The sequence below is a fragment of the Hetaerina americana genome, unplaced genomic scaffold (assembly GCF_022747635.1).
Source record: "Hetaerina americana unplaced genomic scaffold, ioHetAmer1.1.p SCAF_10, whole genome shotgun sequence".
In the NCBI taxonomy this organism is placed as follows: domain Eukaryota; kingdom Metazoa; phylum Arthropoda; class Insecta; order Odonata; family Calopterygidae; genus Hetaerina; species Hetaerina americana.
Window position 1 is genome coordinate 71,261,969 of NW_027286070.1, and position 14,362 is coordinate 71,276,330.

Consider the following 14,362-nt stretch of genomic DNA (forward strand, 5'->3'; position numbering starts at 1 on the left):
CCACCCAACCTATGTAATTTTTCTGGTACCAGATCTCCATGGGAAATCGAGACCGGCACAGGGAAAGGAACTGGCCCCCCTACCCTGATGTGTGAATTTCACACGCCGTATAGGGCTTAGCACTGGGTGAACTCTACCATCACCTACTAAACCGACCTTCGGGTTGATTACTGTGTTCATGGTTTATATATATATATATATATATATATATATATATATATATATATATATATATATACATATATACATACATGCATATGTTTACATATATAAATTAAGAACACACCTATACATACACACATACTCAAAGGAAATGGCTTTGAAGAAAGAGATCAATAAAATAAGGAAAGTCTAAGCAAAGAATGAGGGTTGTGGGAAAAGCTAGGGAGAGCTTTGTTATTAAAGTGAGTTCAGATTCATCATGGTTTTCTGAAGAATGGTTTTTTCACGAAAATGTAAATTTTGAGTGGAGTCGACAGCTTTACTCATCGTAAAAGCTGTTATCTAGAGCGCATGTGTAGAGGTATCGTACCACTGGATCAATTCCCCTCGTGATGAATACTTTTTAATTCAGTGTTGATGATAAGCAATTAAGTGCGTTTTTTTTCAAGGTTGATCTTTCGAAAGATTTGGTACCTATTCTTTGCCAATATTATGTAACCACGCAGACAGAATCAAATGTATCCTCGTCTGACAGAACTAGGATTTGAAGATATAATGTATGCGCATTTTAAAGATCCAAGAGTGTGTTGACACCGCTAAGATCAAATTGTTTAGTAATAATAATTAGCGAATGTTTATCCAGACTGAAGAAGCGAGCCAGGAGTAATGGTTTTTGAATCCTCGGTTTTGGCATTGAAACGTTTGGCTTCATATTCGCATTTGTGTTATATTAAAAAATCCGGTGTTCACTCCAGTGCGTATCTTATAATTGCTGTATATTTCTATTCAACTGTTTCATTTTTTTGAAAATGATTTTCGAGCACAAATTATTAAATGGCGGCGGCCGTTGTTTTCCTACCAATGATTAAGATTAATATTTCGCGATAATAGTGTCATGTGATTTCCACTTCCACTTAATTAAACTCGGGGAAAATTACAGCCTCTCTCCGTACTGAATAGCTATTCATAGCTCATTAATTCACGACATAAACATTGATTTGATACTTCTCGTATGAGTGCAATATTAAGTTTTGGTGCATAACAGCGCTGATTTGAGCATGGCGTATATAATGTTTTAGTTCGTTAGTGAGGTCACCCTCAGGGAAAGCGTGGTTGGCTATTCCGTTCGCCAATCGCGCCTTCACTGTCAGCGTTGCCGTGGTGACGCTCTCGTTTGAAATCGGTCGTTTGGGAGCGCATTGCGATTGTCATTTCATTCGCACGTGTTATGTTGTTTTTCTTCGGCTTGTGTGTGACGTGCTGTTCTCTCCCTCTGCCACAGGGGAAGGCGTCGGGGCGCCGGGCGTCGGCCTGGGTGCGCTCCTGGGCCCAGGGACGCCTCTACCGCCTCGGCACCTCCGTCCACGCCCACGCCGGCAAGGTGATCTTCGTGGCGGCCCTGCTCATCGCCACCTTCGCCGTGGGACTCAAGTCCGCCTCGTCGGAGACCAGGGTCCACAAGTTATGGGTCGAAGGTAAGTGTGTCGCCACGGGAAGGCGTGTCCCGCCCCCACAACCCCCTCCCCTTTTACATTCCCCCCCCCCGTGTTTCCGGAACGCGTCGTGCCGTAAGTGGAGGAGGGGGGGAGGGCGGTGCGCCAATAAAACCGTGTTCTTTAAAGGCGAGGGAGTTCGGATATCTTCCCGACCATCTTCCCTTCCGTCCTCGGGGAAGGGCGGGTATCCTTCCCAAGTCTCTCGACTTTCCTGGATACTAAATTATCCGTGGATTTCAATTCAGTTTTGGGATGTTATCTGTTTGCCCTTCCTCATCTCGTTTCCAAGGTTTTTTTGGCCCGAATCCTCCGGAACCGTTTGGTGGCATGCCATTCTTACCGCGTCGTCTCATTCGTCGAAATTCTGTCCATCCCTCTGGAATAGAATAGTTTTCTTCGCCCTGTGCGTATGTAACCGACGTGGGCATCGTCAGCTTGATTTTTTTTGCGCCCATGGTGATGTATTTAATAATCGTGCAGGAATGGCATTTAATTTTCATTGTTGCGTTGGCAGTTGTCGTAGGCGAACCGTCCTGAAGGGTAAGGTGTAGAGGCATTTTCCTTATTCGACTAATTAATTCCAAGACAGACATCACTGTTCCGCCACTCGTAAATATCTCTTCAATCTGCCTTCCACGAATTTCTCCCCGTGTTTTCTCTCTCCCGTCATAAAAACTAATTGAAATGTAATGAAATAATTGACTTTGTAATTCCACACACTTTATTTTAAAAAACCTAGGTCGTGTTTTTTTAAATAAAGTGTGTGGAATTACAAAGTCAATTATTTCATTACATTTCAATATGTTATGCAAATTCCATAAAGTTACGCCTGAGACAACAAATTTTATGAAAACTAATGCTCTTCCGCTCATACGTATTATTGTTTTCCATTCAACTTTCACCCCGTCCTTATTTTTAATCCATGTCTCAGAAGACTTGACTCCACCATCACCCTCTGTTTTGGGTAGAATTAACCCTGCATTAGTTTCTAGTGAAATGTAGATCCACCTTAGTGGAGGTGGATGCAGGGTTGTTGTTTTTTTCATTACTCCTAGCTTCCGGCTGGAGATGGTCTCGTGTGCTTGACCTTGTGTTTCTCCGAAAGACTAGGTTTTTATAAGTAATAGCGCTGAGATCCTCGCGATACAGTAATTGAGCCTTAGGCTAACGTAACTGGAGGTCGTGTGTTGGATGAGGATTCCGGTAAACGGCAATCGGGAGTGGCGTCATCGATAAATGTTTCCAGGCCCATCTCTGGAGAACAGGGGAAGTCTTCGAGAAACGCTTTTGTCTTCTAGTCTCGTGCGTGTGAGGATCGAGCGGTAGCCAGCGTTTGAGCACGCCTTGCGCCCTTAGATGCTCGAGTCTTTTCCGGTTTCCGTCACCGGAGACTTTCAGATGATGCGGCAGATAACGGACAAAAAAATGAAGATCGCGCCTCGCATGCAAAGCCGTCGTATTCTCGGAGCGTCACGGTGAATTTTTGAACAATTATTTTTGTAGCATAACCAATTCATTTAACTCTCTCCGTGCCCCGCGTGCAGTTAAGCGACTTTACACCGCCCGCAATCAGATGCAGATTAATTGCTGCTAACCGACCCATTGTTTTAATTATCCCCTGGTCGTTTTTTCTTTATTTAATCGAAAGATGTACACCCTTTTAATGGGCGATTGATTGCCCCCTCGTAAATAATCTTTTCCGGTTCGGTAAAGCGGTCCTGTTTTTTTTTAAACCCCTTTTTTCGTTCCCATCATCCTCCCGTGACAACCCACTCCTCCCCCCCCCCCACCCCCTGGCATAATGAAAACATTCTCGGATTCCAGCGAGGGAGAGTGGGAAGGGAGGGGGACCGCCGTCAGTGCGTGGTGTAGGGTTTCTACGGAGCGGGGGGGAAGCCTCGATAGGAGTAGGTTTCCTCCTCGAATGAGAATTGGTTTCGTGATCACGCGCCCGCCATTCCGTCCCTAGCCCTCTCACCCTCCCCCTCCCACTTCTCCAGCACCTCTCCCCCTAATCATTTTTTAATCCCACGAAATTTTCACCTTGGGATCCCTCTGAAACTTTTCTCTCTATCTCTCTCCATTCCCCCTCGCCGGCAACGTTCACGCGTTTCACTCTCCCTCCCCTCCCATCTCCCTCCCCTCCCATCTCCCTCCCCTCCCATCTCCCTCCCCTCCCATCTCCCTCCCTCCCTCCCTCCCTCTCTCCCCGCTTCCTTCTCCGATATCTTATTTCGCCGTCATTGATGTGACTTAAAAACTCGCTCTTTTCCTCCCTCCCTTCCCAGTCTCCTCGCCCCTAATACGCTCTGCCCGCCTGATGACTCAATGTTCCCGACGCCGTCTCTCCCCCCGTCCCTATTGCCCGCTAACTCCCCCCCCCCCCCGCCTACCTCGTCCGCACTCTCCTTTAGTCTCTCTCTCTGGAGGGACCGAGGTCGAACAGCGCGGTCATTTCGAAGCGGCAAGCGGGAGGCGAAACAAAAATCTCCCACTCGGAAGGATGAATATTCACGGGCGTCTCGCCAACATCTAAGCAAGACTCCCCCGCGGAATCGCAACCTTTTCTGCATAAAAATTCCACTCATAGTAATCAACCCGAAGGTCGGTTTAGTCGGTGATGGTAGAGTTCACCCAGGACAAAGCCGGACGGCGTGTGAAATTCACACTTCATCAGAGCATTAAGGGGAGCCAGTTTCTTTCCCTGTGCCGCCTATGGTTTCCAAGGAAGATGGGATATTCGGAAAAATCACACAGCTTGGATGAAGGGGTGAGGGTGCCCAGAGGCGTCACCAGGAATCGAACCAGGGCCCTCCGGTCAGACGGGTTCTGTCCACTGGACTATCACGTCGCTCGCATTAATATTTATATATATATATATATATATATATATATATATATATATATATATGAATATATTTCGCATTCATCGCATACCCCTCCACTCCCATGCTAGTTCACCACTAGTTCGACCGCGATCGGGTTCGATACACCGACGGCCTTAGTCCTGGGGCATATTTCTCAGAGTTACGAGTCAATAAGTACCAGTCTTCGTATTTTACCCTTGCTTGGCCTTCTGATGGAAGCGAACGTGGATCAATCCTTTTCACGTCCATTTCTCATAGATAGATCGGTTCAGTATGCTTCGTGTTGCAATCGCAATGATTGTCCGAGGAAGTCGAGTTTAATTGGTAACGGTCTAAGCAGTTAATAGTTGAGGAGGAAGCATCTGAAGGAATTCCGCCGTTACGAATTGTTGGGTGATTTGCTAGAGGAAGGGATGCTCTGGGAATGGGATGGGTGGAGAGAAACCCGGTGTCGGCGACGGCCTACTCTTAACGATTGGGGCCAAGGGACAGGGCGCACAATTCATACTCTCCTCCCATCCGACGGTTGGAAATAATGCCGAGCTGGTTCCATGTCTCTTTGCTTGTCTCCAGATTTCCCGCGACACTCGCATTGGGACTGCTTGTGGCTCATGGGAATGGGATCAGTTAGTTAGCGCGTCGTTGCGTACACGTTTGCCTAGTCTTGCGTTTCCCTGCGTTCATCATAGCACCCACCACTAGGCCGTGCGATGCTCTCTGTGCCGCCGATTTATTTTACTTTTTGGGGAGAAGCGAGCGAGATAAAGGCTGCCTCGCCTCCCTCGCGGGTTCCACGAATGAGTTTTTCGGCGGCCTTTGGGCCAAACGCGAAGTGAACATTGATATAAGTATGGTTTGTACGCTCACGACTGTACATGAACTCGACCGTAAAACTGGAAGATTTAGAATTTCATTTGCTCGACCAAACGTCAACGATCGAGATAATGGGAACTTGACCCAGATGAATAGCGACTATAGCGGGAACATAACTGATGCTTTTTCCCGGTAGCGTTCGAATCGTGGCCGTATTATTATTATTTTTTTTTTGTTTTAGCACCTCCAGCACTAACACGTAGGGTAGCGCAGAATCCATAAACTCCCTTTTTCTTTTTTTTTTGCGTTTTATATCTATGTCGATCGGGTTGTTTTTCACTCTGCCCCGTAAAATTATTATTTATCCCTTCCGTAAATGGCTGGCGTCGTGATGGGCCACATCCACGCACGCCTTATCTCAAACATCGGCAATCCCACGCAAACGCTGGTCTTCGGCCGTCGGGCCTCTCCCATAACTCGAGCAGGGACCTCAGGGTCCCCCCCCCCCCGCTCTTGGTTTCGCAAAAAGTTTGAAGGGACTCCGCCTCAATTGCCCATGTTATTGACCTTTGGTCGATGCCTTCGGTGGATTAAGGTAAATTAGCGTGGCAGTATGAATTTCCTTTTCGTCTTTCGTGCCTCTCGTAGTTTTGCTTCGTCTGACTCTCATTATTTGTTTCTTTGAATGCATAGGGAGTCTTTTACGACGAAATCCTCGTTGAGTGACCATGGGAACTACCTTTCCCCCACCTAGTGTTGTACTGTTCCCAAGTCCTCCATGAATCTCCGGCCTCCGTCTGAAAATGAGCGAGGAGCGTTCTACCTAAGATGTTCAACGAGATCCAATTGTCAACGGAGCCAAGTCGGGACTGTCAGGGGGCTTGGGGACCACCGGGGTGGTGCTCCGGGCCGGGAAGTTGGTAACAATGCAGAAAGGGTGGCTGGGCGCACCATCGCGCCGTGTTACAAAGTCAAGAAACACACTTCACGCGGAGGCACGTCTCAGACTGCTCGGAGGAAACTGGCGACCAGCTGTGTTGGAAGGGCAGACCCTCCAACACATTTCCCGAACGAGTTCACCGCGCTGCCGTAGATAGTCGCGTCGCAATAAAATCATGTGCACAATTGTCACAATGGACCATGTAAGTAGGGCATCAACCAAGCGCGCTAATTCGCTCGCGAATCGCTCGAATAACCCCCTCGCAATCAATCCTTTGACGATCCAACCGCAAGCCGAGGAGACACTTGGCGGGCATCGCCGCCGCGCGTTCGCCGTGACGGCTGCGGCGGGTTCCACGGTCGGGGGTGTTTCGTTATTAGCCGGCGTGTCTGTGGAGGGCCTGGGGGTGGGATCGTTTTCCGTAGGCACTCTTTTCGGGATGTCCGCCCGCTCGCACCGGTGTGGTCCCTCCCTCCCCGCCCACTCCCGTCGCCGCCGCCTCGCAGGAAGTTTCCCCGAAGAAGAAGAAAAAGGAGGGGTTGGGAAAGGCGAGAGGGGGAGTGGGAGGGGGGGGTTTCTCTTAGGGTGAGGGCGCACGGGGAGAGGGAAAAAGGTATGCCCTTCTCTCCTGGAAGGAAGAGAGAGAGAAAGAAAGAAAGAAGAGCGTTTCTGGGAATTGGGAGGTTTGCCGTCGCTCGGGAGGAGACATCATTATCATCGCCCCCACAACTTCCCCTCCCCACCTTCCCCTCCCCACTTTTCCCTCCCCCCCATCCTCCTCCTGCATCGTGTGTGTGTGTGGGTGCGTGGGATGGTGTACGTGAGAGATGGATCCCCCCTGCACCTACCTCCTACCGTATAACATAAACCTATCTCCCACTTCTTCCACTCCGGGAACTGCCCGAGGGTTCCCGCGTCTTCATTATTGGCCTGCGAGGTTTTTGTGGGCAGGGCTCTCTCTCTCTGGAAGGAGCCCTGCCCGCCTCACGCCTATGGCTAGGTGTGGAGGAGAAGGTGGGTTGTGTGCGGCGGGGCCCGAGGTATCCGTCCCGGGATGGATTCGAAGGGTCGGCGTTGGGCAACGCGTAGGGGAGAGCGCCAGTGCCCCGTAGGCGACGAGGCCCGGCTCCATTGTGAGGGCCAGGGGCGCGTCCCGTTCGATGAGTCGGGTCGCGGATTATACGGACGGTTCATCCGCCTCTATGGAATGCTTTCCGGTTAACCGGTTTGTTTAATAGCGCACCGCAGTTATTTCAACCGATCTTAAATTTTACAGGTACTAATTATCGTAAGAAATGTGTGCGTTACAGTAGGGTAAGCCCCACAAAGCAAATGCCGATAGAGATTATTTCGTCGTAGTTGTAAGGAATACGATGCAGATGATAGCTGAAAAGAGTTATCTTCGTCAGCAAATGGTACATATTGTTCAGTATGTAAGATTTCGGGTACCAGATCTTCCTGGGAAACCATAACCGGCACAGGGAAAGGAATTGGCCTCCCTACCCTGATGTGTGAATTTCACACGCCGTCGGGCTTAGTACTGGGTGAACTCTACCATCACCTACCAAACCGGCCTTCGGGTTGATTACTGTGTTTATAAAATATATATATATATATATATATATATATATATACATATACATACATATTTATACAAAGTTTTGGGTGCGCGTTATCGATGGAAAATACGGTAATTTGGGACCGTAATAATTCCTTCGGCTAAATAGTAAACTCAGATTCATTCCGTGTAGGCGCCAACCTGTTATGCATAATAGTTCATCGATATACGTATGCATTGAATGGAGGATGCGCCGATGCTTTCGCGATCTAGTTTTTCCTTGCACCAGAGTAATACCACCGGCGCTCGTTATTTAGGAGCACGTTGGTTGGTTCTGCCATTGTGATTTGATTGATTCCTCGCTGTGAATTCATGCGTTAAAAAGGACTCGTCGAGCGGAAAGCATTCCCGGCACGATAGTAGTGGGAAAAGTCGTTATTCATAGCGACGATTTGTGTTATTTCCTCCCGAAATGAATTTTTCCTTAGTACAAAAAAATTGGCGAGGATTGGACCGATGCGTCGGCATCGCCGGCGATATTCTTTCCTTTTACGGTGATTCCCTTCGTATGGCACGTTAATGGCGCGCGTTTAGTGGAGTGAGTCGGGGTAATGTGGTGGGGGGAGAGGAGAGAGCGAACGTGGGGGGGGGGGGGGGTAGGCGGTCGACTTCATTTGTTCGAGCAATTCGGCGCACAATCCAACGGGTGGAGTAGACAGAAATAAATTTCGCGGTCGCGCGGATTGCGGTTTCGTCCCGTCTTTTGTTTTTGCCTAGGATCGACCACCGGGGGCGCGTGTTCTCGTTTTCGCCGCCGCGTCCTGCGGCCGATGGAGGGCTCCACCTCCGACTCCCCCTTCGGCTCCTCCCCGCTCCATTCCGGCGTGCGTAGGAAAAAGGAAAAAAGTCACCCCCAGGCGCAAACCGCAACACCCCTATTGATGAAAGCGGCCTCTCCCCCCCCCCCTTCGCCTTGCGGCTCGAGATCGGTGTCCGGTGAAAGATAGAGGCAATCACGGGGTCTGGCTTCGATTCGGATCGCTTCTCTTTGAAGGGTCTCCTCGGTGGTCCATTTGGTCCCTTGCCGTTCGCCTCGCACCACATATGTAGGCATGGTGAAATATTATTCGAGCGAGCGATGATTTCACCGTGTCCAGGGCAACGCGATGAGGGTTCTGCAGGGGGGGGGGGGTTAGGACTCCCGCAGAAGTCGGCGCCTCCCTCCCACTACCTCGGGGCTGAAGGTGGCTGGTTTCCGAGTAATAATGATAATAATCCAAGTTTAATAGATTATTAGCAAGCAATCATTGCTTTAAGTAAAGGGAAAGTAGTGTCTTGCCTTACGTATTATTATTGATAACTTGATTGCAATAAATCCTATTTATTTTTGAAAAACGTGTAAATGGTCGTATTTTTTGCATTTATGTACTACGGAATAGCGAAGAAAGAATTTCCTCTGTATACTCCGCAAGTGCTGAATTTAATAACTCGGCTACTCTCTGCTCGCCCTTATGCATTGACCCTAGTTTCTCTAAACGCACTCCCTCATCCGCGAGACATCTCTAAATTTTGAAATTGTTAAAATTTAACATTTTTATGTCCAGGCTTCACTTTCGTTTTCGCTTCATTCATTTTTTTTACCATTTTCGTTTAACGTGAAGCGCGTGTTCGTAAATAATTGGAGACATAAAAACATATCCAGTCTCAACGAGCTGTCCTACTTATACATAGTTCGATGCGTTTTTCCGTAGAAACCCATTGTTTAAAGAGAAGGCCAATCGGAAGGAGGGTTCTCGCGGTATTTTCGGTATTATCCTAGTGTACATTTTGTCGTTAATGTCGATAATTTTTCTTTCGATAAGGATTCCCAAATTTTCCCTCATAAGTTAAGGACGAAGTGTAAATGGATGTGCGCCGCGGAATGTGGCGCCGCTGATTCCGTTGGGGGTACGTATTGGGGGGGCGCACCCCTGCCCCATGTGTCGTGGAGTGGCGTGAAGGCGTCTTCCATCCCGTCAGCAGCGGGTTGAGCTCTCCGCAGTGGTGCCAACCGTCATACCGCGGCCTTCCATCCGGCCGAATACATTTATTTACTCAACCGGTCTTCCGAATCCGCCCCCACCCCACGTTTCTCCCCCCACCCCCCTCCACCCGCGCGAGGAAAACACTTTAAGACATCCCCGAGTCGTGAATCACTCTTCCGCGTCCGCATTTGTTTTCGTTCGGCGGCGCTCTTGTGTACGTAGGTTGGTGTTTGCGTGCGCAGTTAGTGCGGTGCTGCCGGCGTGACTGACGGCATTAGTCTCTGACACTCGGGAGGTGAATACCGTGTTGTCACTGGAAAAGCAAATGCAGCGTAAATCAACCCCCGTGAGTGACTGACTGTTCGCGAGGCCCTACCGCACAATTCTGAAGGTCGTTTCAGTTCCAGTGCGTTCAGATTTTGCATAAATTCGTACGCGATGGCATCCGGATATTTCAAAACATTTGAGTCGTTTCTAAACTCGGGAGGAGACCAAATCGTACTTAATCTGCCAAACGAGGACCAGGTGAGGCTCTTATCATTTTCTAAATAGATTTAACTCAATAAAGGACACTTTTTTTCAGGTGTAACATGGTGAAAATCCATCATGATGATGGAAAACACTTTGCTTTTCCTCGTAGAATTTTTTTTCGTTACGACCTATGTTTCGTTACATCAGCGTAACCATCTTCAGCTCTTCATGAACCTGAAGAGCTGAAGATGTTTCGTTGTAACAAAACCTAGGTCGTAATGAAAAAAAAATTCTATGAGAAAAATAAAAGTGTTCTTTTATTCATGTAACTCAATTATTTTAATAAAGATTTCCGACTTGCATCGCCTTTTAAAAATTATTACAATTACGTTAACTCATTCTTCTGAACGTGTGACGGAGGATTTCGTATCCCCAGCAAATGCGTTGACGCATGTGTTATCCCTTTAAACCTACGCGTACGTAGAAAAATAATTTCTCTGTCTGTTGATTACGCTAGGAATGAAAAAAGCCCTTTGAAAAATCGATAAAGGCGGTTACATATGAAAATGATGTTATCGATGGTGGATGTCGTTCTTAAAGAAGGTTCGATCCTTGTGACAAAACTGTTTATGTCACGTTGCAATGATAATCCAAGCTCAAGCAGTAACATTATGGTGAAAGTATTCGCATGTGTCGAACGACTATGGAGGTTACGTTTATGAAGATAAACTTCGATTATTAGAAGAGTAAAACCCATCTATGGCTTCCCTTGGATGTGTTGTTCCTTCACCGGGCCGTGGGAGGGCTTGCCATTCCCTGAAAGGACCTGTAGCGCTTGCGAGGGCAACAGGTGGTCCGTGGAGAGCGTTGAATTTCCACCCCCCCAAATCCCCATCCATGCACACGTGGAGGGCAGTGTGGCCGGCCGGTGGGGCCGCCGCTTCGGGATCGGTATCATTCGTTGTGCGCGACCAACGGGCGAAATAGGGTCTTCAGCAATAGCAAAATTCTTGCGTATTCTCTTGAAAAGTTTTATACGACGCCTGCCTTGCATTGCCTGTTGCACATTGCCTGTGTTGTTTCTGTGATTGTTTACAATGTTTAAAAAAATTGAGAACGCCGCCAGTTGTGAAGTGAGGGCAGTGATTAAATTCCTCAATGCAAGAAACGTTCGCCCATGTGATATTCATCGCCAATTAAAGGAGGTGTATGGAGACAATGTAATGGACGAGTCGTCTGTTCGGCGGTGGTGTCGCAACTTCAACATGGGGAGGGGGAACACACACGACGATGAGCGTTCGGGGAGACCGTCTGTCATTACAGACCAACTGGTGAGCTCAGTTGACGAATTCGTGAGGAACGATCGGCGCGTCACAATTGATGACATCTGTGAGCATTTTCCCAATGTTTCTCGAACAATTGTTCATGAAATTGTTAAACACCATCTGCATTATGCAAAAATTTGTGCAAGATGGGTCCCTCGCGTATCTCAATGAGCTGGCGGCGAAGGACTATGCAGCAGGAATACAGAAACTTGTCACACGTTATGACAAATGCCTTAATTTGCTTGGAGATTATGTTGAGAAGTAGTTTAAAGTATCCTCTTTCAAATAAAATTTTTTATGTTTGTTAATATTTACTTTTGTGTCTTTATTTCACGAACGGGTACTACTTTCCGGATGACCCTCGTATTTTAGCGGAGTTCTTTGAATTAACGAATGTATTCAAACGGTATGTAAAATTAAAAAAAAACTTGTACCTTCCACGTCATGCGACTATTCGGAGTAATGAAGGCCAGTTAAAACATACTACGAATACTATCTTCTACATCTAATACCCCGCAAGGGCGTGTGGCGGGGGGTGTTAAGGCACCATCCGTAATTAAGAAAAAAACCTAGAGCAAAAGTCACAAATTTATGCAATCCACAAACAAAACATGGAATGCATTCATGCAAAAACCCTTTACCCCCCAAACGTGCAAACGCACAAATTACCATCCAATTAACACATGCAATTTTGTTCCGACTTGTAAATTAAGTGTTTTTCATGGTTCTAAAGTTACTTACGTTTCTTACTTTTATGATTTCTGATTGTTCGGGAAAAGAATGAGTATTTGTATCGAGCTGTACTGGAATCTATCTCCCTTATATCATATTTGTGGCCTGATCGACCTAAATAGTGTGGGGCCATTATAATCCCTTTAGTGCCATCGTTAAACTCGTTTGTTCTGAACCTTGCTAAAAGTCTAAGTCTCGCTTGCTCTCTTCTTATCTCAAGTGGCTAGTGGCTATCTTTAGACGGTAGCAGCTGTCAAACGAGATTTAGAAACTGGGACAGACTTCATTAATCTCTGTGCATGTATGATACAAATACATCCGTGCCATACGTTGCATTGTTCTGTTTTTAATAATGATTCATGAAAATCCTTTAGCAGTTTGCATTATGAAAAAAAAGGAATCTTGGTAAACCCCCTGGTTGGTCAATAATAATAATAATGATATGGCCCGTTCGATTAGAATCGGACAAGTAAGTTATTGTTACAATTTTTTTGTGTGACCCCCTGGTTAGTGGTAGGAGACGATGGCATATAAATTTTGCCAGTTTTTCCATCGTACCAGTAAGCTATTGGCAGTAAGTATTGGCATGGCCGTGCGTGGAAGAGGGCGTGCCAGTAGAGGATTCCCGTATCGCATTTTTAACGGAAGAAATTTCCCTCCCCGGAAGGTCGAAAATACTTCTCTCACTTTTTCCCCCAATCGCTCCTGAATCTAAGGCTTAACATTAGCATTGATTGAATAGTCGTTTTGGATAGATTGGAGAATCCATCCTTCCCGGCTTATAAGGAATTTCCGTCTCAAGTGGAGAATATTTCCGTGGCCCTCCTATCAATTACTCTAATGCCTGCTTCCTAAACCTTTACCTGACTACACGCCTTCGTGGAGGCTAGGTCTCTCGGGATAACCTCGGTTGTCATTATTGCTTCTATGGTCTCGTCGCCATGGATAATTTCCGTCGGAAGTATCGCCGTGCTTCCTCTCTTCGGGCTAGATTGGTACCGCCGACCCCCCCCCCCCCAATCACCTACATCCCCCCCCCTCTCGCTCTCCTATCGATCTCGTCGTCTCCTTCTCCGAAAGTTCCCTTGACTCCTACCGCGCCGTCGGCCGTCTGAGCGGAAACTAGCCTTTGATGGAGTTCTCCGTATTCCACCCGCAACGGTCTCCGTTGCGACGGTTGACGGGGCGTCGTGTTGTTCAACAGTTCCCAAGGCCACCAGTGGACGCGACACGCGGCGTGCGAATTATTCCGATCGTCGACAAAATTTTAAATTCATAAAATTCGCTTTTCCATTTTGTCTCCTTCTCTCTTTTCTTAACAGAAGTGGTAGCCTGCACGACGCCCGTAATTGGGTCAGTGTCGGTATGCAACTCCGCACTCCCTTTCCACTTGAGGGCCACTTCATTTATGCCTCGCGATCCCTTGAAGCATTTCCTGTGGTCACCGTTGTCGATCGATGCGACATTGAATACGGATCGTGAATGAAATGTTATGAATCTACGATTTGATTGCATTCCTTTGTAATTTAATTAATAAATAAGTGGGTTGGCACCCCAATAGGCGGCACCACCTAGGTGTCGGAAATAAAATCTATTGTCTTGAAACTATCCAGAAGTATCTCCTCGTGACTCGATGACATCCCATTCATATTTTTTGACTCCCAATTCAGGTAGCGACCCATAAGTGTTGTTAAGCTGTGTCAAAATTTGATGAATATAGCGGTATTATTTGAACCTTTTATAGGCCCATAATCATCATTACTTCCGATGGGTCCTTAATATTCATAATGTTCCAAATCGTAACTCTTGCGACTAGATTCAATTAACAAAACTTCATTTAATTTTTTGGATTTTAATTACATCTTGTTAGTCATCGAGTTGAACGAAACTTTCCCGCAAAGAAGGTGGATTGGCGTGTTTTTCTCAATTAACTTCAGTCTGTAATATGTTGGTATGTAGTATTGTGTAATCTCC

The 14,362-nt window shown here is 47.1% G+C and overlaps 1 protein-coding gene across 1 annotated transcript in view; it reads left to right on the top strand.

Annotated features, from left to right (window-relative positions):
* ptc (protein patched) overlaps positions 1–14,362 on the top strand; it is a 199,226-nt gene that overhangs the window by 9,177 nt on the left and 175,687 nt on the right. Inside the window, exon 2 of the mRNA XM_071598999.1 lies at positions 1,445–1,637. Within this exon, the coding sequence (XP_071455100.1) occupies positions 1,445–1,637 (193 nt within the window). The remainder of the gene's footprint in view (positions 1–1,444; positions 1,638–14,362) is intronic.